The 22013-nt window shown below is 45.5% G+C and overlaps 8 protein-coding genes across 9 annotated transcripts in view; 3 read left to right on the top strand and 5 right to left on the bottom strand.

Moving 5' to 3' along the window:
- Usp47 (ubiquitin specific protease 47) overlaps window positions 1-22013 on the top strand; it is a 120277-nt gene that overhangs the window by 22848 nt on the left and 75416 nt on the right. The window lies entirely within an intron of this gene.
- Window positions 5-1009, bottom strand: vito (nucleolar protein viriato). Its single transcript, XM_017244655.3, has 2 exons — window positions 814-1009; window positions 5-757 (listed from the first exon to the last, which is right to left on the bottom strand). Exons 1-2 carry the CDS (start codon window positions 873-875, stop codon window positions 7-9), a joined length of 813 nt encoding a protein of 270 aa, XP_017100144.2. The 5' UTR covers window positions 876-1009; the 3' UTR covers window positions 5-6.
- Window positions 1171-3457, bottom strand: Myt1 (protein kinase, membrane associated tyrosine/threonine 1). The gene is made up of 5 exons (XM_017244645.3): window positions 3164-3457; window positions 2227-2970; window positions 2025-2170; window positions 1598-1968; window positions 1171-1538 (listed from the first exon to the last, which is right to left on the bottom strand). Exons 1-5 carry the CDS (start codon window positions 3390-3392, stop codon window positions 1403-1405), a joined length of 1626 nt encoding a protein of 541 aa, XP_017100134.1. The 5' UTR covers window positions 3393-3457; the 3' UTR covers window positions 1171-1402.
- Window positions 3537-5115, top strand: Pmi (Transmembrane protein Pmi). Its single transcript, XM_017244659.3, has 4 exons — window positions 3537-3770; window positions 4048-4196; window positions 4251-4435; window positions 4500-5115. The coding sequence occupies exons 1-4, from the start codon at window positions 3748-3750 to the stop codon at window positions 4662-4664; spliced, it is 522 nt and encodes a 173-aa protein (XP_017100148.1). The 5' UTR covers window positions 3537-3747; the 3' UTR covers window positions 4665-5115.
- PGRP-LD (Peptidoglycan recognition protein LD) lies at window positions 5189-6987 on the top strand. Of its 2 annotated transcripts, XM_070280208.1 has the most exons (4): window positions 5189-5322; window positions 5590-5877; window positions 6381-6559; window positions 6611-6987. In XM_070280208.1, exons 1-4 carry the CDS (start codon window positions 5292-5294, stop codon window positions 6935-6937), a joined length of 825 nt encoding a protein of 274 aa, XP_070136309.1. In that variant the 5' UTR covers window positions 5189-5291; the 3' UTR covers window positions 6938-6987. The 2 variants fall into 2 exon arrangements, with proteins under 2 accessions (XP_070136309.1, XP_017100140.2); XM_017244651.3 differs by having other exon boundaries at window positions 5225-5877.
- On the bottom strand, window positions 6960-10310 carry Cralbp (Cellular retinaldehyde binding protein). The gene is made up of 2 exons (XM_017244650.2): window positions 10080-10310; window positions 6960-8216 (listed from the first exon to the last, which is right to left on the bottom strand). Exon 2 carries the CDS (start codon window positions 8144-8146, stop codon window positions 7172-7174), a length of 975 nt encoding a protein of 324 aa, XP_017100139.1. The 5' UTR covers window positions 8147-8216; window positions 10080-10310; the 3' UTR covers window positions 6960-7171.
- On the bottom strand, window positions 14274-18346 carry Bre1 (E3 ubiquitin-protein ligase Bre1). The gene is made up of 4 exons (XM_017245072.3): window positions 18225-18346; window positions 16846-18019; window positions 15840-16732; window positions 14274-15782 (listed from the first exon to the last, which is right to left on the bottom strand). The coding sequence occupies exons 2-4, from the start codon at window positions 18010-18012 to the stop codon at window positions 14684-14686; spliced, it is 3159 nt and encodes a 1052-aa protein (XP_017100561.2). The 5' UTR covers window positions 18013-18019; window positions 18225-18346; the 3' UTR covers window positions 14274-14683.
- Window positions 18729-20574, bottom strand: Tektin-C (Tektin C). The gene is made up of 3 exons (XM_017244682.3): window positions 20291-20574; window positions 19714-20226; window positions 18729-19502 (listed from the first exon to the last, which is right to left on the bottom strand). The coding sequence occupies exons 1-3, from the start codon at window positions 20461-20463 to the stop codon at window positions 18923-18925; spliced, it is 1266 nt and encodes a 421-aa protein (XP_017100171.1). The 5' UTR covers window positions 20464-20574; the 3' UTR covers window positions 18729-18922.

Raw genomic sequence — 22013 nt, 5'->3', positions numbered from 1 at the left:
CATGTCTCAGTCGCCTCCGCCACTGCGTTTCTTGCGGAGCTCCTTCTTGTTCATCATGCGGCCCTTGTGGTAGCGTGTCTGCTGCTTTTTGAATCCCAACTTTAGCTTCTTGCGCTGATGCTTGGGCACGCTCTTGATGGTATGGTAGCGGTCACGTTTCGCTTTCTTCTGGTTGTTCTTCTTGTCGAGTAGCTCCTTCTTCTTGAACAGCTTGCTCTTGTGCATCTTGTTGAGGGTCCCCGTCTTCATTAGCCGGTCGATGTCCTTTTTACTCTTGATGTCTGGATCGGATTTCTTTTTCTTTGGCTTCTCCTCTTCGTCCTCCTCCGCCTCCTGTGTGTCGGGTTTCCGTTTTCGGGATGCTTGGGGATCAAAGTCCATGCCGGGTATTCTGTTGGCTTGGGTGGATTCGTCCTCCTCGCTCTCAGACTCCTTCTCTTCCTCCTCACTCTCCTCGGCAGTGTTGGCGCCGAGCATGTTCCGCTGAGCTGCCAGCTCGTTGGTGGTCAGTTCCACGATCTTGACCTGCACCTCTTCGTCTTCGTACGATTCCTCCTGTGCCTTTGGCTGGCCATCTTCGGTCTTGTCCTCCTCGGTGAGTTCGCGCAGCGGCTCATAGGACTTTTTCAAGTGCTTGAATCCTTCTTTCACCTCGAGCCGGATGCGTTTGCGTTCCTCCTTCAGTTCCTTCTCCAACTGAGCCTTGGCCCGCGATCGCCTCTCGTTTTTCCGCTTTCGAAATCCAGTCAAAAATTCACTGGAAAATAAGGAATGCGGTGAAAAGGAATACTTTGCGACAGGATCTTTACTTACCGACGATTCTTTTCGTCAAAGACTATCTCCAACTTCTTCTTTGGGGCCTTCTTCTTGGTCATGTTGTCGGGAGGATGTTTAGTCAACTTTCCACTCTCATAAAATGCCACGAAGCAGAAATTAAGAAAATCTATTGAAGAATTTTCCTTGTTTTGGGTTTTTGTTTACCCGTGCGAACCCATGTGCTCATCCAGTGTTGGAAAACGGACCAAAGCAGCCAGTGATGCCCATAGAAAACTGGATTGGCATTGTACATCTACGCGCTAGATTTAAAATTTGAAAATGTATTTTCAAAGAATAGAAAACATGAAATCTTAACTTTCAATTACCTGTTTTATTTTTAAACTTTTCAAATCGCAATTCGTATATATATCACATGATTATATGTTCAAGTTCAACAAGTTCTTCTAAAGAAACATTAACATTACACAATTGTGGGACTAAATCTAGGGAACTTCGTAAAATACTACTGTCTAGCACTAAACTAAATATATATTTAACGATATATTCGGTTGCAATATGTATCTGGTGTTTGTTGCATAACTGATATATACTATTTGTATGATAAATTCATTGCGTTCATTCATGTTCACTCGTCGTCGTAGTCCAGCACGAAAAGTTTCTTACGTCGGAATGAAGATGTGTCCAAGACTTTTGGTGACGGAAATCCCGAGTAGGGACTCTCGAAATCGTTCAACACGGCGCTCCTACCCAATTCATCCATGCTGAAAGTAGTGGTGATTAATAACCATGTAGGGGGATATCCATATTCTTTAGAACTTACCTCACTTCCCTAAAGTCCAGTTTGGATTTTCCGTGATTGTGATTCAGTGGCGTGACGTTCATAACAGGTGTACAGTGCTGAGACAGGTCAAGGAAATCGTCTGGCTCAAGGCCGGATAGGAAATCGGAGGCATAACAGTCGCGGTTGGCAATTGGCGTGGATCCCACAAGCTGGAATTCCACACGCGGAGAAGTAGTCATGTTTGCCGACGACGGTGAGGAGGGGGCTATTTTAATGGAAGGTGTGGGCGGTGTGATGGGCTTGTACAGATGCAGAATCTCCAGAAAGTATAAGACATAACGACAAGCGGCTGCTTTCCAATTGCACATTCTTCCCCAGACGGCGCGACGGGATCGTCGGAAGCTCCGCGACTGAAATAAAATTAACAATAAGATTTGGTTGACAGTTTTCTGGGAGTCTTTCTTACTAGATGATTGAAGGAAATTAGCGACTTGCGCTTCTGCTGCATCTTTAGCAGCTTGGGATGTGAGAGTAGCTGGTCTGCTGTTGGCCTTTGCGTTGGATTCGGGTTCATCATACCCTTTATTACTGCCTGGAGTTCCACGGATATTGCTGTGGTGGATTAAAATGAAATTATAAATGGAACAACAATAAATTACTATACTTACTATTTATGAATTCTTCGGGCAGGAGGCCTTGACGAAGCTCGTGCCATAAAGGACCATTGGCGGGAAGATCCATGTAGCAGGCCAGCTCCAGCATGGCTATTCCCAAACTGAAAATGTCGGCTGCCTTGGAAAAGTGGCCCTGTAGAATTTCCGGCGCCATGTACCTGGAGTCACCCTCGGTTGCATGATGGTTGTTCGCCTTGTCCACATCTATGACTAGTCCAAAGTCCGCCAGCTTGCATGTTTCGTCGTCCTCGCTGATCAGCACATTGTCTAGCTTGATGTCCAAGTGGATGAGATTCCTATCGTGCAGTGACTTCAGACCCCTCAGGAGTTCCAGCAAGATTTGCCAGATACGCTCCTCGGGTACGCGCCGGCACCGCAAAAGATACTGCTCCAAGCTCTCGCGGCACAGCTCCATCTGCATGTACAGCCTGTCATACTGCTCCCATGCGCGAATAAAACGAATGCAGTTCTCGTGTCCGGAGAACTCCTCGTACCTCCGGACCTCCTCCAGTCGCTCAGCTCTGTATTGTTCGCCTCGGAAGAGCTGTTTTGAAATCTTTACTGCATACAGGCGACCGTCGGACCGGTCCCGCACCTGGAATACCTCTCCGAAGGATCCCTCGCCCAGCTTGGCCAGGCGTTCGAAGCACTGCTCGAAGTGGCTTCGGTCGCTCACTTCCGCGGATCCTGGCGAGGATGGAAGCATGCTTGCATCAGGACACTCTAATCCCATGGAACCTGAGGAAAACACAGAAAATTGAAGCATAAATAACATTCCATTGATGCCCCAACTAGCGCCATCCATTGGCATCAATAGGAGGTGCTTGTTCCTGCCGCAGAGATTATCGATGGCGAAGCTTTGAACTATTGCGTATTGTGCTAGCACGCCTTGATTTTTTAGCTAAAGCTAAACAGGATCTAGTATCCTTACCCCTTTCTGTTATCCCTCGGAAGGAAATCGCGTGGGCGATCTGGGAACTGTTTGCACTGCAGGACCCTAGCGACTGGCTTCTGTTCAGATTGTTGTTCTCCGCGGCCACATAGCTCCCTCGCGCCTTGTACTTGGGTGGCCGGAAGCGGTTGCTGTTCTCCCCATTGCACTGTTTATGGCGGTGTTTATCGTCGTGCAATTCGGGGAGCGGCAAGCGATGCTTTTCCATTTTCAATTTGGGTGTCTTTTAGTGTTGGCAAGTGTTACTGAATTTCGACAGTGCTGGATAGCGTAGTATAGAATGTAGGTGGAACACATGGAAACGGGCCATCGGTTTTTTTTTTTGAACTGTTTTTATTTTACCAATTTATACTTTAACTTAGGAGGTGTATTAAAAATAAAAAATAAATTAGGCTTAACAATGTTCTTAAAACTCTATTAAAACAAATAATTGGCGTGCCATAAAATATAGAATGGTTACAGTATATACCGCCCGCGAAACGGTATTAATTTGGCGCTCCACATGCAGCCACACTGCGGTTTATTAACAAAATAAAAAAAAAAAAAACAAAAACTTTGCGAAAATGGTTAGCAGGAACATAGAAAGGTAAATATTGCGGACGAATTGGAACTCTAAGATACAGCAGTGTAGATTATGCAACGTACTTTTCCTCAAGCTGCAAGCTACTTAAGTCGGCGTCTGGCTTAGTGCACCTGATCGGGTTATGCAATTTTTTATGCGGCTTTATTTATCTGCTCTGGACAGCCGGACAATGACTTCTTCACTGCAGTGGGGCTTAATCTCAGAGGGCGGCCATGAACTTAACCTTGCTCCGCAGTCAGATAGCCGTGATTGATGGAGTCTTCTTTTCTCTTGTTTGCAGCACGAGTAAAGTTCCGACTTTCCATGTAATCCGAGAGGTATACGACAGCTCCAATGCCCACGAGCGGTTCGAGGCGGAACTGGACAAGGCGCTCGAGGCCAAGGTTGATTTCATTATCATAGAGCCCCCGCGCTTGGGTGACGAAACCGGTAAGTATTTCCAAGTAATTCTGTAAGAACTATTCTAGTTTTCTAACCGATTAGGGCGCTGGATTTGGGTCGGCAACTGCTTGCACAAGACAGCCGTGGCCACTGGAGTGGTGTCGTTGGTGGCCAGTCTACTTTGGCGTGATCGTCCGGTCATCGCGGCACCTGCCTGCGCCTTGTCCCTCTTCTGTACCGGGCTTTACACGGTGTCCTGGAACTACGATCCATGTTGTCAATACCAGGTTTGTCCAAGAGCACTTTTCCAAGCAGTTATACCTAATCCTAATACCTAATTTATATCTTTAGGTGGAGAACAACGACACCGTGCTGGAGAAGCTTCCGTTGACAGACGTCTCCTCGCCTGTGATCTTGGGCTACTCGCCCAATTGCAAAACCAAATACTTGCACCGTGGTGTCACCTTCCTCTCGGCTGCGTTGTGCGCCTGGCAAATCTGGAGATCCTACAAGTAGATAATGCACACCAATCTTCCCCAGTTTGGAAGCTAATGGAATGGGCCACGCTTCCACGGAGGCGTGATACGTAATAAGTCTAGACTAGTCGTCTGAGCGAATGCATTTTCTTTTAGGTATCGAGCGATTTAAGCTTGCAATCGTTGTGTCATTCTTTGTAATGTTTTTAAATGGTTCCAAATCGTCTTTGTATCGTGTCCCGGTCATTTTATGTATTTCTGTGGCTTCTAACTTATTACGATAATTATTTGAAGGCCGGAGTTAGTCTTAGGGCGGCTGGTTAGGACCTCCGCCAGCACTGTAAATTAAGCAAAGCCAACTTCTGTGTATAGCAAAGAGCAAACCCCTTTGATGATTGTTATTAGCATCTAGTAGAAGATATCAGGAAGTGAAAGTAAATAAAAACAACGCGAAATATATTGTTACAAATTCAGAGAGTATGCGATAAGAACTCACTGTTCTCGTGCAATTATGGAGAGGCTTTATGCGGGCTTACGCTCTTATTCTCGTTGTCGTCGCCGTCAGTCGGTTTATGTATTCGGATGGCAGCGGATTGATCGATCGAGTGGTGCTTTCCAGTGCGATCCAGTAACAAGCTGATCCTCGCACGTACACCACCTTCACGCCATGGACTCCAGCCATATTGCCGTGAGATCTGGTAAGCCAGTCGCAGACAGATGATAGCGCTCCGATAAGATAGCACTTTTTGGACATCATCAAGCATCATGGCATATCGGAATCCCAAGAATTAGTCTTAAAATGGCCATCTTCGTAAGTGCCTACAGCTTGCGGGCGATTAGCAAATATTACGAGGAGCAAGACCAGAGCGGTCTCGACAAACTGTGCCACTTGGCTAATCATCTGCGCACTTTTATCTTGGCTAAGCTCCATCATGTGTTGTTTGCTCTATATTTCGCTTCGCTAGCCCTCCATCACGTTCCCTCCGAGGACTTGATCTCCCAGTATGGCAGTCTGGGCTCCACCGATGATATCTTCATATGTGTGCCCGAGGATGGCGAAGTCAGCGAATCCACTCCGCTGTTGAGAGCGGCAAACTCCTCCACAACTCCCGCCCTTGCCACCGCCACCGCCTTCGCATCCAGGTCCACTTCAACGAGCATCACAAAAGACTGTCTTAATTGGCGCTCGGTGGGACTGCTGGCTATGTGTTCGTCCGCCATGGCTCTGGCCATCTATTTGCTTTGGAGGCAAAGTGAGTTATCCATCTGAAGCATGGGGGTGCATGTGTTTGCTCAATTCTCAGAGTTATGATAAGAAAATGAGGGGATTTTTTGTGCCGAGGCGGAAGCTTTCAATGATCGCAATGAGAAATAATATTATTAGCAAGCTAATCAAAAAAATTAATAATAAAAACAATACAAAAGACAATAAATATTAAAAACAAATACAAGTCTTTGAAGACGAAGGACTTTTAGTTTTCCTATCTTTAATCTTTATTTAAATAAGAAATTGTATAGTTATTCTTCAAAGTAATGCAAACTACAATAAAAGAATTTAAAATCTTAAAAAAATGTTTACAAAATAAAGTTAATAAAATCATCTTTGTAGCTTATAAATTACTTTGTTTTTAAGCAATAGAATTTGAATTTGAAAATCATCAATGAATCATGCCATCATTTTAAAGTTTCCTCTGTATATGAATATATATTTTTTTGTAGTGTGACAATGGAATTAAATAGCTGAATCACTTTGCAGCTCAACTGCCGGACTTTGGGTATCGTCTCACTCTCGTCGAGCATGATGTATGGTCGGATATAGATGTCCAAGATCAGGGAACTCTGCTGGATCCTCTCAAGGTAGTGACTGTCTTCTTCACACAGACCGATAGTCCAGAGTGCCTAGACGATTGCTTGGAGTTGCTTCATAAACTGCAGGTAATTAAAATTAATTAATTAATTAAATTAATTAACTCTTTAAATTTTAAGAAAACCCGTAAAGAGGAGCTACCGTACAATTTTCTCATCACCGGCGACTGCCAGGCTTTCGAGGCTCGCGGCTGGCAGTACGAGAGCTTCTTCTCCCAGGATCTGCCCCTGGCCAGCTCCCTGGTAATAGCCTTCGTGGGGCAGTTCCATCGATTACCCCCCAATCACTGCCAGTTGAAGGTAGCCCAGGCCCTGCTACTGGAATCCTTAAAAAGAAGGAAACTACAACCGGACTACCAGCTATATGTGCTGGGAAGGAATACAGGAGCTGTGGAGAGGGAATTGGAGCTTTGGCCCAGGTATGCTGGACACAGGAGCATCGAGTGAGACAAGGAAACGAAAGGATTCCAAATTATTCCTCATGTTTATTGTACGTCAAACACAAACAGTATACAAAGAAGCGCAGGATGAGTAAAGCGGGTGCCACCGAAAAGCAAAGCGGAGATCCCCGGGATCAGCTCTTGACGGGATCGGGGTACCGGACCAGCGAAGCGTTGCGCATTGGGGGTTACGGATGATGCCTACGACTATAAACTAAAAACTAATACTAGATCCCGACGGCTAGTCGAACTCCAGCTTCCGAAAGCTGCCCTCGATGGACTCGATCTGTGATACAAAGTTGGGTCCGCCGGTGGAAGCCTTCTCAGCGTTGAAGCTGCTTCTCCGCTGGATGCCGCGATCAGAGAGGAGGACACTCTTGTCCAGGCCAAGGATGAGATCGCGCTTGGCCGCCAGCTCCTGTTTCCACAGCTCGATCATCTCGCGCATGGGCATAGTACCGCCCATCTCCAGGGGCAAGCAGCCCGGATCCATGCCCTTCATCAGCTCCTTTTCGCTGCCGTAGATAATGAGGCGGTTCTTCATCTTCGAGCTGACGCGGTTCTTCACAAAGTCTATGAGCCACTTGAGGGTGGAGGGCACATTGATCAGGTGGATCTCCTTGTGGCGCATCGGCAGCGACTGTTCGCCCCACTTGAAGATCCTGGCGAACTCCGTGGGATTCCAATTCGTGACATGCGCAGTGGAGACGCCAGCAAAGTCACCCACGTGCGTCAGGCCGGTGATCTGTGTCTCCTGATCCTCCATCAGGCACTCGTACGTGAGGAAGTGTGCCTTGGCCTGATCGCAGCTGGTGTGGATCTTGGGGTTCAGTCCCTTGGCATTGATTACCACCACCCTCCGTCCGTGCTTATCCCGCTGTGGAACCGCGAAGATATATCCCTGATCGATGAGGTCGCCCAGTCGCGGCTCTAGGTAGTCCAGTTGGGTGCTCATGTGCGGGAAGGTGCGACGAATGTTCAGGTACTTCAGCAGCGTCTGCTCGGCCATCGGGACGCTGAATTTCTTGGCCCGCAGGAACCTCAGCAGGAAGGTATCGTCGCACCGAACATTCTGAAGATCCTCGTTTTTGGCCACCCAGTTTCGTAACTGTTCCAGGCTCTGGTCACGTGTGCAGCGATCCTCGCGCAGCTCCCGCTTGGCAATCTTCAGCAAGGACTCTGGCAGTGGCTTGGTCTCCCCCTGTTCCTGAACCATCTTGATCTTGGTGGTTGGTACGGGTATGGATATGGGTCTGCGGTGGTGGTCAGGCGATGGATTGCGGCAGCTGTAATAAGATAGGTACTTGAATAAGTTGATATCAAGGAAAGTTTATGATGCATATGGGTTTTTCAGAGAGATATGTATAAGAATATTACAAGTTCTTGATCATTTTTCTTTTGTTTAGTAACCAGAAATGTATTTAATATTTAAAAAAAATAAATATATAAGTATAATATCGAATATTCTTCTAAAGAATCCCTAAGGTAATGGTCCTATAGGTCCTAACAAAATAAAATAATAATCCTTTATCTAAAGACCAATGATTCATCCAAATAAATGGGTTTTTTTGTTATTCTTTGAAACCATAGATCATCATAAACCCATTCATTAAAAGCAGATCTATTCAATAAGCTTCTCCACAAAATTAGTTCAAGGTCCCATAGATCTCAAGGCAAACGCCACCGGATCACCACGGATCGCTGTAATTTGCAAATATTTGTTAATTAAAACTCACAAGAGTCGCGTATTTATTAAAACGACCAGCCAAACCAAATGCAAATGGATAATATATATATGAAGTCTTTTTTCTTTTCGGGCGAACTAAAATCTCGAAACCGACGAAATGAAAAAATGTATAAATTATTTTCTCGCCTGGGTTTCTTATTCAGCTCTTTGTTGTCAGCTGGGTTGTATCCATAAAGCCACAAATGCCATTATGGACACACATAAAAGATGGCAAAAAGTCCAAAAAAAAAAATAAATATAAAAAAAAATGCAAAACCTCAGATGCGAATTGGTTCAAGTTCAAAAAAGCGGGTCACCCCATTGGGATATTGAAAATGAAAGATACATATATGTATGTACAAGAGGTAATAATAATTAGCCCTGTACTGGGAGCGGATGCCCAGAAAGAGTTCCACTGTTTGCCAGATTTCGAATGGTTGGTATGGGCTGTGGTGGTTGCATAAGCATCGGTATCGGCGGAGGAAAGCTAATGAACAATGCCCCCGATTGCCAGATTCCAAATGATGATTTGTTTGTGCCGGTCGAGCAAACAAAACTACAATCATGGAATGCACTAACAAGAGTCGAGTCGTCGTGGCCCTATCTCAATATTTGCACATAATTTGTGATCCGATGTGATGGAGCTCAGTCTCAGTCTCTGCCCTTTTGTCTTTTGCCGTAAAAGCCCCACCATGATGATGATCGAACTCCAATTTGAATTCCGTTTTCCCATGACACACAGACATATGCAAATTGGATTCGATTCGTTGCGAACTCTGTGCCATTTAATTGATTTCTTTTTTTTCTCTCGATTTTCGATCAATGTGTGAAATTTGCATTTGTCGGGTCGGTTTTTCAATTTTTATTTTCCAATTTTTTTTTTTCGTTTTTCTCTCAACTGGAAATGCAATTTCGAAAATGTCATTGAGCAACGTACTTCGGGATCCCGCATTCCCTCTCTATCGATGGCCTATCTAGCCCTCTCTTTCACTCAGTTTCAACATGAGGAGCTCGGAGGCTCGGAGTTTGTTGTGGGTTTGCGTGGCTTTTGTGTGGTTAACTGGCCAATAATAATGCAACTGGCGGTGCAATGGTGGTGGCTTATTTGGCAATTCCTCAGCTTTTCAGCTTCAAATATTGTTTTGGCGGATTGATTTGACGAGGGTGGCACATTCATCGTAAAGGTTAACAGGGTTTGAAATTGCTTTTTGATTACAATCTCGGGTTTTGTGGTTTTTATGATGCATTTAATACCACTAGCTATAAAACTTTTGTTTAATTGGAAGGGGTTTTTATCTTTTTTGATTAAAAAATTGAAGATTTTAAGGATTTAAGACAAAATATTTAAAAAAGATTTTCAAAAGAAGGTACTGTTATTGTAATCCATTTCTATTTTCACATACGGGCACACTGTAACACTTACACCCTTTTTGAAATCCCGTCACACGCTGCGTATGAGCAATGCCAAACGCCCGTTTTTGCAATCCTTGACTCAATCGCCTCCTAAAAACACGACTTTGGCTATCTTCTCCTCGCAGATAGATCGAATTCGCAAGATACGCGTTTAAGGTGGAGGAACACGTCCGAACAACGCGACGTCCAAACAACGAATGTTCGGTTAGGAAAACAACGAAACGCTCGGAACAACGGCGAGAAACAAAAATTGTTAAAGAAATTAACTGGATTATATAATGGCCCACGCATACATTGGAAACTTTTGGAGCTACGATGGAGCGCCGGAGCCGAGCTCTAGAGTCGCTGAGCGGGATTCGAATGCAATCTGATCGGTTCGGTTTGTAAATGCTGTTGATGTTGCTGCCGGAGATGCTATTGTTGTTGTTGTTGTTGTTGTTGCTGTTGCTACTGCTGCATGGAACATGGAACAAGTTTTTTTTTTTTTGGACAACCGAAACCGAAAGTGCTACGTCGCTCTAAAGTACACGAACCTTTTTTTTTTTAGCCAGGCCGAGATCCGAGCCTGCTTCCAGCTCCCAGCTCCCAGCTCCCAATCGGCTATCAAAGGTGGCCCATAAAGCATTCAAGAGTTGCTGCTGGTGCTCTCGTTGGGCAATCCCATCCATTCCATCAGTCAGTCAGTCAGTCAGGCGGTCACTTGGGTTGTAAATCAGGTTCGCTAGCGGTTCATTTTCAGTTTTTCTCTCTCTCCTCAATATCATTTTTTTTATATATATCTTTTTTTTTTGCCTTTTCATGCCTATTTCACTCATTAAGTTTATTGAAAAACATTGCTCACGGGGGGAATTGAAAAAAATTTGCATTTTCATGGCCCGAACCGACTTGGCTCTCCATCTCCACATGGCAGTGAAGCGAGAATGGCCACCAACCTTGAAAATGCAATCCCCCGATGATGATGATGCTGTTGCTAATAGCCAAACACCTAATGATCTGCGCTGCTCATGCCGCTCCTCCAGCTCACCTCACCTCACCTGACCACCACCTCCAGATACAGCTCTAGTTTCGATTCAAATCGCAATTTGGACTGCAGTTTATGGCTGGGAAAAGAAAAGCGTTGGCCCCAGATTGTTATGGCTACGGAGAAACTCTCGGAATCTCCAGGGCCGTGACGTGGGCTTGGATACATTTTGACATTTCCCAACCGACAAACGGCGTAGGTCTGGTCCACAAAGTGCCCCAGTGTCAGTCCATTGATACCAGGTACCAGGTGCAATCAATGAGTTGCGATCGTCTGCATGCTAATCTAATGATTCGTTTCCGTTCGCCAGTGGGCGGCGGAGAGGCCCGGGCCCGGGCCCGGAGAGCTCCATCTCCAGGCACGCCCAAAGTGCTAAATAATCATTAGACGGCAGTGTGAAAACGTTTTTGTCCCTTGATTAATGTTGATCTCATTATGAGGCTTTTCTCAATGACATTTTAGTTAATTGATTGCCGGCAGAAGGCCGTCCATTGGAGAGAGGGCTGTGCATTCCCAACCTTGGCATACACCTTGGAAAACAGATTCTGTCCGATTAAAATCGGACGAGATGAAACACTTAAATAATTCCCATATCTTTGAGATTTATGTTTCAAAAACATCATGTGAAAAGTATTTATCGATCTGAAGGATTCATAACTTTATAGGTTTCTCTTTGGTTTGTTTTTGGAGAAGATATAGCGCATCCAAGCGTTTTAACCATTTTTGAAGGAGACCCTCTAAAAAATTTGAAAAAAAATCTAAAAAATAGTTTGTTTGTAGATTTTGATGCAGATTTATAGAAAATCGATCCACAATTCGTTTAAGGTATGCCGCCCAAGAATCGGATGCCATTTGACAAAGATATGGCCATCGCTAGGGGCCATATAGTGGGTCCTTGCATTTTTTGGCATTTTTAAAGAGGGTCATCCAGAAAAATGGACAAAAAATCTAAAAAATAATTTGTTTGTAGATTTTGATGCAGATTTATAGAGAATCGATCCACAATTCGTTTAAGGTATGCCGCTCAAGAATCGGATGCCATTTGACAAAGATATGCCCATCGCTAGGGGCCATATAGTGGGTCCTTGAATTTTTGTGGATTTCGCAGGGGGTCACCCAGAAAAATTGACAAAAAATCTAAAAAATAATTTGTTTGTAGATTTTGATGCAGATTTATAGAGAATCGATCCACAATTCGTTTAAGGTATGCCGCTCAAGAATCGGATGCCATTTGACAAAGATATGCCCATCGCTAGGGGCCATATAGTGGGTCCTTGAATTTTTGTGGATTTCGCAGGGGGTCACCCAGAAAAATTGACAAAAAATCTAAAAAATAATTTGTTTGTAGATTTTGATGCAGATTTATAGAGAATCGATCCACAATTCGTTTAAGGTATGCCGCTCAAGAATCGGATGCCATTTGACAAAGATATAGCCATCGCTGGGACAAAATCCTGTTCTTGACTGTATTATTTTTCGTTGACCCGGTTATTCCCCGATTGCACTGCTAACCTTCGCCATTGTCCCTGACCAGAGACAATGGAGTGACCTACTCCACCTAGCCGGGCCAGGCTGGTGGAGCCACATTTTTTAAACACATCTGTTATGTTGGTAATAGCCGTACTCGCTCCGCCGTGTGCTCGGTGTAATGTGCCCACTCATCGTTGGCACGTTTTTAATTTCTTACTTTTGAGCATTTATTTTTTATTTTTTCGTTTCTCTGCTTCCCGTGGCTTGACGCATAACGAGTTTACTGCCGAGATTCCGATGCCCCAACAGTGGAGTGGAGCTTCAAGCCAAGCCCGAAGCCCGAAGCTCGTCCAATTGCTCCACATCAGCTGGTGGCCGTAAAGATGCCGCCACCTCTCAATGCGAACAATAATAATTTTTAATAAACACATTACATGGCGCAAAGCAGACGAAACAGTTTGCAATTTCGGTTAAACGGGAGGTGGATGGGGGTCTTGTTGGGTAAACTGGCAAGGGGAAATCCTACATATTACACAAAGTCTCAGCCACTGACTGTCTCGACCCACCAGATTTTGTTGTTTCCTCGTTTTGGCTTTATTGCCAGTTTGGTCTTAGCCATAATTAACGAATTAAAGAAATTCAGCAGCATGGCTTAATTATCGTTCCCAAAATGACCCTTGCCTAGCATCCAAATGGTTGTTTATCCATAAATTCTCTTTCGTGGCCGATAGCCATCCGAGATGGTTTCTTGTGCCACCGTAAATGGCCGGGGTCAGGTTTTCAATTGGAAAAATTTGCATACAATTTTTTGGTGATTTACAGAACATAATTTATCATCTTTGCCATTTTAGGGCATCCGTGAGGGGGAAGTATAAACACGGGCTAGGAAATCCATCCATGTGTTTGCCCAATACGCAGTAAATAAACGTAGTTGGGCTGTTGACACTGCCGCATTACACCTGCCCAAGACAAATAAATTATTGGCTTACTTTTGGGCTCTCGAGTACTCAGTATTGCGTCAATGTTGTTAGTTATAATTGCACAAGACAATGTCGCTGCTCTTGAGCCGAGCTCGGAGACTATTGTTATGCCAATACGAATGCCAATTAGTGTAATTGCAGGAGAACGGTAAACTGGGGCTGTTCTGGCCAATTTGTACCTACCTGGGGTCCGATTAGACTTGATTTGACTCCAAATATCGTATATCCGTTTTGCTTTTTTTGAGCGAAACTCGCGAGACTTTTACAAATGCGTCTGATCCGGGCAAAGGTTTAAACTAGAATCAGCCAAAGAGCAGAGTTTAGACTTGGCTTAGAAGCAAAATATTGGTAATCGGTTAGAGCTACCTTATAAGCTTAGTTTTATATTATAGTTTTAAAATAGTTTGATTAAATTTAATAAAATAGTGACATAATAGTATAATTATGACATAGTTCTTCCCATTTGACTATAATACATCTTTTATTTAAGGAATTACATTAAATTTAAGCAAATTATAATAATTCATAAAATAGGGGTTTTTTGAATTCGATAAGCCCCTATTTTTAGGGCCGCCATTGCCTATCGGATTGTGTCTTTGCCTATCGCTAGAAAGGTCACACTGAACTAGGCGGTTCGTTTAAAAGCAACTACTTTATTAAGCTTTCCATACTGTTTCTGCCACATTTATAAATAGCTTCTTAGAAACCAAAGTAACTTTTCTTACGCTAAACATAAAGTTTTTAGCCATTTATTAGTTTTTCGTACATTTAGTTTTCAAATTAAATCATTTAAAAATAGTTTGATTTACAAAAACTAGAAGCTAAATAAAAAAACCGCGACAAGTTCCCCGCGGCACTCATAATGAGATGCTTTCTTTTTTTGCTTGGCGATGCAATGAACAATTTCAGATTATTGCCTTAATTATGATCTGCAAAGTTATTCGGGAGCTACTTAAACGAGAATTAGTACGTAGATATATGTTAAATGAATAATCCGGCATGAATGTGTGGTATGGGTGTGTGTGTCCGCCCGTCTCCTTTTTTGGCGAGTGGCTAGTGGGAGGGAGTGTGTCTCTGTGTCTGTGTTCATTGAGGACATTACCGGAAAGTACCTAAATTATCATTACGGGTTTTATCGCTTATCTACTGCAGATATAGCCTATGATAATCATTGGCGCCAAAGGCGCAGTTGCATTTGGGACACTTCCGCTGGCGCGTCTCGTACCGCGTTCGCAGGCAGTCGTAGCAGAAGACGTGGAAGCACTTTGACAGCACTGCGTCCTTCCGCTTCACCTTGCACGAGGGACATGTCAGCGTCTCCTTGTACTCGCGGATCTCCTCAATCATCACCTCGTCGATCGTGGTGCCGGACATCTCCATCTTCTTCATCCGTTCCGCCTTTCGCTTGAACTGCGCCAGCTCTTCCTGCAATCGCTTGGTTTTGTAGGCTTCGGCCTCCAACGAACTAGTTTTCTCTGCCACCACTTGTTGCGCCTCCTTCATCTGGGCATGGTATTTCTCCAGATGCAGCTTCAGATCGGCCGCCGACTGTGCCGATTCAATCGCCTTGCGTTTGTGCATCTCCATTGCCTGTTGCCGCAGCATCAGCTCCTTCTCAATAGAAGCCACTGTGGCCTGAAGGCTCCGCTCCTTTTCTTCCAGTTTTCGCAGCACAATATGCATTGCTTCGATCTGTGTCGTAGCCGTGGCCATCTGGTCCTCCAGCACCGTCTTCTCTTCGCGCAGCAACTTGTGCAGTTGGTTAGCCTTGATCCGCTCCGACATCAGCTTAAAGTTAGCATCGTCCTTTTCGCGTAGCTGCTGTATTAGACGAGAGTTCTGCTCCTGCATGTCCTCGAACGCTTGGCCGGTCACCTCCATTTCGTTGAGAAGCGCCTCCTCCTCGTGGGAGCCAACAAAGGGTCTTGTATAGTTCGCACCCCCTGGAGCACCGGCGCCCCACGCATTGTCCGACGGTTTGTGATTCGCCATCTGCTTTTGCAGCTCGTATTTCTGCTCCTCCAGCTGCTTGATCTTTCGCAGGGCTTCCTCGTCGGCCAACTTCTTTCGCTCCTCGCGTTTGCTCTCCTGGAGTTTCTTCAGCTGCTGGCGAAGCTCCTCGATCTCGGAGCGTAACTTCTTTTCCGTTGCCATTAGCTGGACCTTGTCGCGCTGGTCCTTGGAGACACCTTTGTACATGTCCAGCAGTAGCTTCATCTCCTTCTGGTCATTTAACGCTTTCCTAAAGATCCACGTTCGATAAAATGTAGTTCTTTTTAATATTGAGAAGAATACTTACTTTAATTGTGCTTTCAGATCTCGCACCGTTTCACTCTCCACAGTCTTAACGTCCTTGGCTTTAACACCATCCTTGGAATCCTTTTCGCTCTTCACTGCCCCTCCCGAACTGGAATTTGTGGCAGTTGTAGCGTTGCCTGGCCCTGGTGAGTCCTTTTTCTCGGTTGTACCGGTCTCGCCAGAACTGAGTTTTTCCTGTTTGATACCATCTTTAATGTCCTTGCTGGCTTCGTCATCCGCATCATCGTCGGCCGAGCCAGAATTCTCCTCCTTGATGGCGAGATTAGTTTCACTGCCGGAATTCGTTTGGTTTGACTGGCTGGATGCGGAGGCATTGTTGGAATTCTCCTCCTTGACGCTAGTGGAATTCTCCTGTTTGATCTCGTCCGCAGCAGACCCTGTCGCCGACTGCAACTTGTTGCCCTCGAGCGTGGCCAGAGCGTCGTCCAGCTCCTTACGTAACTTGACGTTGTCCGTAGAGGTGTCTTTGTACTTCCGCTTGTAGCGCTGCACCTCTCCCTTCAGCTGGCCGTTGTGGTTCTGCAGCGAGGTGATCAGGTGTCGCATCTCACGGTTTATGGGCGCTGTCTGCTCGTTTGCGGCCATGTTCTGTTCGAACTCTATCCTCAGCGCTTCGTACTCCTTCCGAATGAGCGCCAGGACATCCTCCATTTGGATCATTTCGCTGCGAACCTTTTTCTGAGCTATCAGCTCCTCACTCTCCATTACCTCGATTTGCCTCAGGTGTTGATTCTTACTCGTCTGCAGCTGGTTTCGGGTTTCGTCCAGCATCGTTTTGATTTGCATGGACTCGTTATAGAGCACGGAGAATTGGCTCTGCAAGCACTTGTACTCCGTCGTCTCCACAATCACCGATTCTGGCAGTTGCCGTATCTGAAAATATAACAAATATTATTGTTTTGATAGAAATATGTCCTAAAATACTTAATTATATTCAATTTCTTTCTATCCTATCGCCTTTTATGGGCTTCCTGATTCAAACTTACATCCATTTTGAGTTTCTCCACCTCTTTAAGAGTTTCGCGATGCGTGGCATGTAGTTTGTCGAGTTCTTGCAACCGATTATTGGCCAGTTCCCGGTATTCCTCGAGCTCCTTTTGCAACTCCTCCAAGTGTTGGCTATTGACGTTTGTAGTTGTGTTGCCAGTGCCCGTGGTACTAGGAGTTTTGGCGCTGTTGCTACTCTTATTGGGATCTCCGTAGATTTGATGGTAGGCCTTTAGCTTTTCGATAGCTTCGGCCAGATGGTTTTCAAGCTTGTCGTTTCGGCAATGAATCTTCTCCAGGTCGTATTGGAGCTCGTCGATCTGATTCTTCAGCTCGGCGTTCTCCGTCTCCTTAGCAGTGTGGGCGTCCTGGTACTCCTTCATCTTCAGCGACATGGTGTGGAACTTTTCGTGCAGCGATGTGTTTAGATTCTGAAGCTTGTGGTTCTCGCTCATGATTTCAATGTGGGTCTGCTTCAGAGTCTCCTCCAGGGCCTGGACCGCTACGCTTGCAGTGTTTGCCGCCTCGGCATCCCCGCTGGACTGCTGCTGCTCCTCGTCAGTGGCTCCCGAACCGGAACCGGACCCCGCCAAACTATCACCTTTCAATACATGAGTTATCTTCTCGTTGCGTTGCATTAACCTATCAATAACCTGTACGATCTTGGCCACCGCCCTCTTCGACACCTGTACGCGATTGGCCAGCTTCTCGTCCAGCTCCTCTTTGTCCCAAGTGGAGAGCTGAGCCAGAAACGACGTTGTGACCTCGTTTTCGTTCCTGTTTTCCAGCTCATCCGCCGTCTCGGCGTCGAATCGCTGCAACAGGACACGGATGTCCTCGTTCAACTGGTTCCAATACCGATTGACAACATTTAGCACGGCATCGTCCTGCGTCTGCCGCTTCTCCAGCTGCTCGATGCGGTGCCGCAGCTCAGCCTCCGTCCGCATCCGCTGCTCGATGCGCTGGGCCAGTTTCTTGTTTTGAAACTCCAGCACCTTGATGTCCATCTCCTCCAGGGTGGACACTGGCCCAATTAGGTGCGGCTCAAAATGAACCTTCTTTATGGGGGGCTGCCCGGCCGCAGCTGCCGCTACCGCCAAGCAGCTGCTTCCTCCCACGCCGCCACCGCCGGCGCCGCTGGCGTCCTCGGCGCTGCGTTTTGACATCTCTGCACTGAGGAAGATAGAAATAATGTTAAATTGAATCTAAATGATGAAAAATTAGAACCCCTCGCATTATTGATTTGCCATTCGTGGCTGTACTCCATTTTTATCGTGTGCGGTGGCAGAGGTTGCAGCGGAAGCTGCATTTTAACGCACATGCTGACGCCGACCATTTGCTTGGGTGCCTGGAAAAGACGGCGGATCATTGCACTTACCTTAATCTCAGGGTTTTACACTTTTAGCTTAACATTAATAAAGTTTTTCTGTGGGTTTTCTACGTTTTGTCAGGCTTCATTAGTGTGCCCAAAATTTTTTCGTGTGATCGCGCCAAAACGCGTTTAACAGCCGGAAAAGTTTTAGTGCTGTAAAAAACTTTTTTATTTCAGTGTTGCAAAATCCATACAGAATAAGTGGATATTTTTCACTCTTTTCAAATAATTTTGAAAGACTTTGACTTATTTATTAAACATTTTTAGCAGCTTAAAATATACTTATGTTTATCCAAAAATTAATTAATTAGTTAATTCAAAAGGCTCATGTAATATTTTGCCTCAAGAAGTTTTAGCACTACCATACCTATGAAAAAATACCAAAAGTTTCTGTAACTTACCCGGTAAACTCAAAATTTTGCCGTCGTTGATAAAAGTAATGACTAACCTAATATTATCTTGCATAAATGATAATGATTTACCCTCATTTGAATAGAATAAAACTATAAATCTTGGTAACTGGAAATCGAAAGTGAATTTCAATTTATTAAGTAATTTGGGATCGAACACGAAATGCACATACATGCTGCATCTAATTTGATTAATTGTGGCTGACTGCGTGCAGGACGCGAGTGTGACTGCAACTACTGGTGCGAATCTGGGACTGGTACTGGAAATGGTACTGGTGGAGTCGATCTGGTGGCCTAGAAAGTCTGATATTTGAGGGCCTGGCGCAGAGTCATGCAGTCGACTTCATCGATTTTGCAGGTATTTGCCTTAATGTTAATCTCCTCCTCCTGCATCACCTGGACGTGCATCAGGTAGCGCATGGAGGCCTTGTTCTCGTTCAGCTTTTGGTTCAATTTGCAGACCGAGGCCTTCAGAGCCTGCAGCTCGTTGTACAGCGCGTCCTGAACCATATCGCAGGTCAGCTCCAATCCGGGACGGTGGGCGCGATTGCTGAGCCTAGTCTGGCACAGGGTTATGGCCCTCTGCTTGTCCATCATCTCCTTCTCCAGCTCCGTCATGTTGCGCTGCACCTGATGGATGTGGTCCATTGTGTCCTTGTGCTTGTTCTCCAGGCATTGCTTCACGTGCTTCGTCTCGGCGATGCGTCGCTCGAAGGACTCGTTGGTGCGGTCCGTCTGATTCTGCATATCCTCGCAGACCTGCTTCAGGAGCAGGTCGATGTAGGCTCGGAGCTGTCCGGCGGATACCAGAGCCTTGGCATTTGCCTCCAGGTTCTCGTACGTCTGCGCCTGCCACTCAGTCAGAGAGAATTGGCTGGGGGAGGCGGGGTGGTGGACAGGAAAATAAGTAAAAGTCAAGGAGTCATGGAAACCATTGCTCCAAACGGGGGTGGGTCGATTTAGGAGAGTGATAGTTAATCCATAGATTTATGCCATCAGTATTGCCTTGGAAACTTTCGGTTTATTTGGACAGACTGACCTTCCACAATCGACCCACCTCCACTTTAGGAGAATCTTAGACCTACCAGTGCTGCTTGGAGAGATCCTGACCCTTGCCCAAGTCGTGCTGGAACTCCTTTAGCTTCAGATTCTTCTCATCGATGGCCAGCGACTTGTCCTTGGCAGCCAAATCCTGATCAAGGAGATAGATGGCAGCACGCAGCTTACGAATCTGCTCCTCGGCCTCCTTGAGAGCTGCATCTGCCAATCCCTGACAGCCCTTGATCACCTTCAGCTCCCGGCGCAGCGACCGATCCACCTCGTCGTCGCAAAGATCGACACCAATGCGGCCCTCTCTCAGGATTAGGCACTGCTTACATATGGCCAGGGACTTGTCCTTGAGGAACTCGATACAGTTAAGCACCCGATTGCGATAGGTGTTCAGTGCCTCATCCTCCAGAGCGGCTGTCTTCTTTTGGCGATTCAACTCGTCGACTAGAAAGCGGATCTCGCTGGTGCGCTCGCGCATATGGTGTTCCACTTCGCGTTGCCAGTTCTTGGTGGTGTCCTTGGTTTCGTCCACCACCCGCCGCGATTCCCTGGACGAAGAATTCCAATTATGTAATTGACCCTTCACCCTGCACCATCTCACGTTATACTTACTCCACAATTCGTTCAGCCAACTTCTCCTGGTCACATGTGATGCGAAACTTGATCTTGTTGTTATAATCCCAGTCCTCCTCGGAGTAGCGGGGCGGGCACTTGGCCACCGGGCCCAGATGCTTCCCGGCCAGCTGGAGGCCCGTGATGCGGCGCGACTTCAGATTGGGCAACATCTTTCCTTCTTGCGTAAGGAATCAAACAAAAAATATATATATGTATAGGGATTTAAGGAATGTGGAACTGTCGATTCAAAATCTGTACACTCGATTGGAAAATGGATTGCCCCCACCTGGCACACTTCTCGAGCCGAGCGGGGCAGCAAATAATGTGTACCTGGCTGGCTGGCGGCCTGGCTCGGAATCTCAGTCGGAGTCGGAGGAGCGTCGCTGGCGACCTGAGCTCCTTACTGGCTCACTAGCCATCCCCCTCCTGTTCCACGGGCTTCGTTAAATCGATTCATGCTAGGGAATTTACGGTTGCCTAGCGGTATTTATTGTTATGTTGCTTATCCCCCCACCAGAGACCCCCAAGTCCCTACATAGTGGCTCCATCCGGCCGTGTGCATGTGCTTGTCCATTGCGCTTGTGCCGTGTGTCACCTGGCAGTCAGTCCAATTGGGCACACGGAGCTCCGGCCGGAGGAGGTACTTGCCAGCTGCTCCTGCACCTTGCTCCTTGCGGTCCCGTCTTACGGCATGTTTATAAATAGCTTTATGCCGGAGAATTTTTGGGGTGGGGTGGTGGAGTGGGTGGGGTGTCTCCTTGAGGTCCTGGCTCCTCCTTGATCGATTTATGCTAACATACTTTCGCTTTTGCTTTTGCGCCTTTGCATGAGTGACTGCTTTCGTATTTTTTACTTTATTGCAAAGTTTTTGGCATTAATTATGCTAATCAATGGCAGTTGCGTGTCCAAGTATAAGCGACTAAAAATAAAGAACTGTCAATGATTGGATTCGACATTTAAGACGACAGTTTTGAAAGAACTGAAAGGGTTTTGAGGTGATTGAAATAAATCTAGAGGCTTTAATAGGAAAGTATTTAAAGGAGTAGAGTTTTATCTGAATAGTTATCTGATTAGAATAGTTATATTGATAAATAACTGAATAGTTATTTATTTCTTATATATTTTCTAAATTAATCAGGTCAGTTGCTTTCAAGCCCTCTGTTTCCGCAAATAAAACCTTGGCTTACAGTTTGAGAGCCACTGACAAGCCCCCCTTTTTGAAATTCTCCAATAAAACTAATCAGCTTAAAAGCTCCCCAAAGAAAGCTTTCGGTTTAGTTTTTTGTTTTTTTTTTTGTAAAATTAAGTTTTTAATATATTACGATGATACACAATTTGCCATATACATCTTTTTTTTTATATCCACATAGTCGCACTGACCTTACAGCTAAATGATAAAAATGTACAATTTAATTAACTAGGATCTCTTGATGTTGTTGAGGTTACGCTACGGTTTAGGTTTTTTTTTCCTTTTTTTTTTTTTTGGATTTCCGCATATCGTGTCTGGGGTGTCTCGTTTGGCTTCAACGATCTTATAGTATGGCTTATGGCAGCTCGTCCAGAACTCTTATTTTTTTTATCATTTTCGATTTATTTTGGTATGCAATTAGGCCAGGCTTAATTGGCTGTCAACAACTGTGGCGTCGCCCCCCTTTTTTATTTTCGATTTCGTTCTCTTTCTACATAATAACTGTGATTAGGCCAGGTTTAGTATCTTGTT

This window comes from Drosophila bipectinata, chromosome 3L (assembly GCF_030179905.1).
Source record: "Drosophila bipectinata strain 14024-0381.07 chromosome 3L, DbipHiC1v2, whole genome shotgun sequence".
NCBI lineage: Eukaryota > Metazoa > Arthropoda > Insecta > Diptera > Drosophilidae > Drosophila > Drosophila bipectinata.
The sequence above is the reverse complement of the archived record's forward strand: the minus strand, read 5'-3'. Positions and strand labels throughout refer to the sequence as shown.

Bases quoted from the DNA above. Each gene is read 5' to 3' on its own strand.
- vito (XM_017244655.3), bottom strand. From the start codon at position 875: ATGACCAAGAAGAAGGCCCCAAAGAAGAAGTTGGAGATAGTCTTTGAC. The intron at 758-813 runs GTAAGTAAAGAT...CTTATTTTCCAG, and splicing joins TTTGACGAAAAGAATCGTCG to TGAATTTTTGACTGGATTTC.
- Myt1 (XM_017244645.3), bottom strand. From the start codon at position 3,392: ATGGAAAAGCATCGCTTGCCGCTCCCCGAATTGCACGACGATAAACAC. The intron at 2,971-3,163 runs GTAAGGATACTA...TGTTTTCCTCAG, and splicing joins CCGAGGGATAACAGAAAGGG to GTTCCATGGGATTAGAGTGT. The intron at 1,969-2,024 runs GTAAGAAAGACT...ATTTTATTTCAG, and splicing joins TAATTTCCTTCAATCATCTA to TCGCGGAGCTTCCGACGATC.
- Pmi (XM_017244659.3), top strand. From the start codon at position 3,748: ATGGTTAGCAGGAACATAGAAAG. The intron at 3,771-4,047 runs GTAAATATTGCG...TCTTGTTTGCAG, and splicing joins GTTAGCAGGAACATAGAAAG to CACGAGTAAAGTTCCGACTT. The intron at 4,197-4,250 runs GTAAGTATTTCC...CTAACCGATTAG, and splicing joins GCGCTTGGGTGACGAAACCG to GGCGCTGGATTTGGGTCGGC.
- PGRP-LD (XM_017244651.3), top strand. From the start codon at position 5,424: ATGGCCATCTTCGTAAGTGCCTACAGCTTGCGGGCGATTAGCAAATAT. The intron at 5,878-6,380 runs GTGAGTTATCCA...ATCACTTTGCAG, and splicing joins CTATTTGCTTTGGAGGCAAA to CTCAACTGCCGGACTTTGGG. The intron at 6,560-6,610 runs GTAATTAAAATT...TTAAATTTTAAG, and splicing joins AGTTGCTTCATAAACTGCAG to AAAACCCGTAAAGAGGAGCT.
- Cralbp (XM_017244650.2), bottom strand. From the start codon at position 8,146: ATGGTTCAGGAACAGGGGGAGACCAAGCCACTGCCAGAGTCCTTGCTG.
- Bre1 (XM_017245072.3), bottom strand. From the start codon at position 18,012: ATGTCAAAACGCAGCGCCGAGGACGCCAGCGGCGCCGGCGGTGGCGGC. The intron at 16,733-16,845 runs GTAAGTTTGAAT...TTATATTTTCAG, and splicing joins TGGAGAAACTCAAAATGGAT to ATACGGCAACTGCCAGAATC. The intron at 15,783-15,839 runs GTAAGTATTCTT...GTGGATCTTTAG, and splicing joins GATCTGAAAGCACAATTAAA to GAAAGCGTTAAATGACCAGA.
- Tektin-C (XM_017244682.3), bottom strand. From the start codon at position 20,463: ATGTTGCCCAATCTGAAGTCGCGCCGCATCACGGGCCTCCAGCTGGCC. The intron at 20,227-20,290 runs GTAAGTATAACG...TTCTTCGTCCAG, and splicing joins TTGGCTGAACGAATTGTGGA to GGAATCGCGGCGGGTGGTGG. The intron at 19,503-19,713 runs GTAGGTCTAAGA...CGCCTCCCCCAG, and splicing joins GATCTCTCCAAGCAGCACTG to CCAATTCTCTCTGACTGAGT.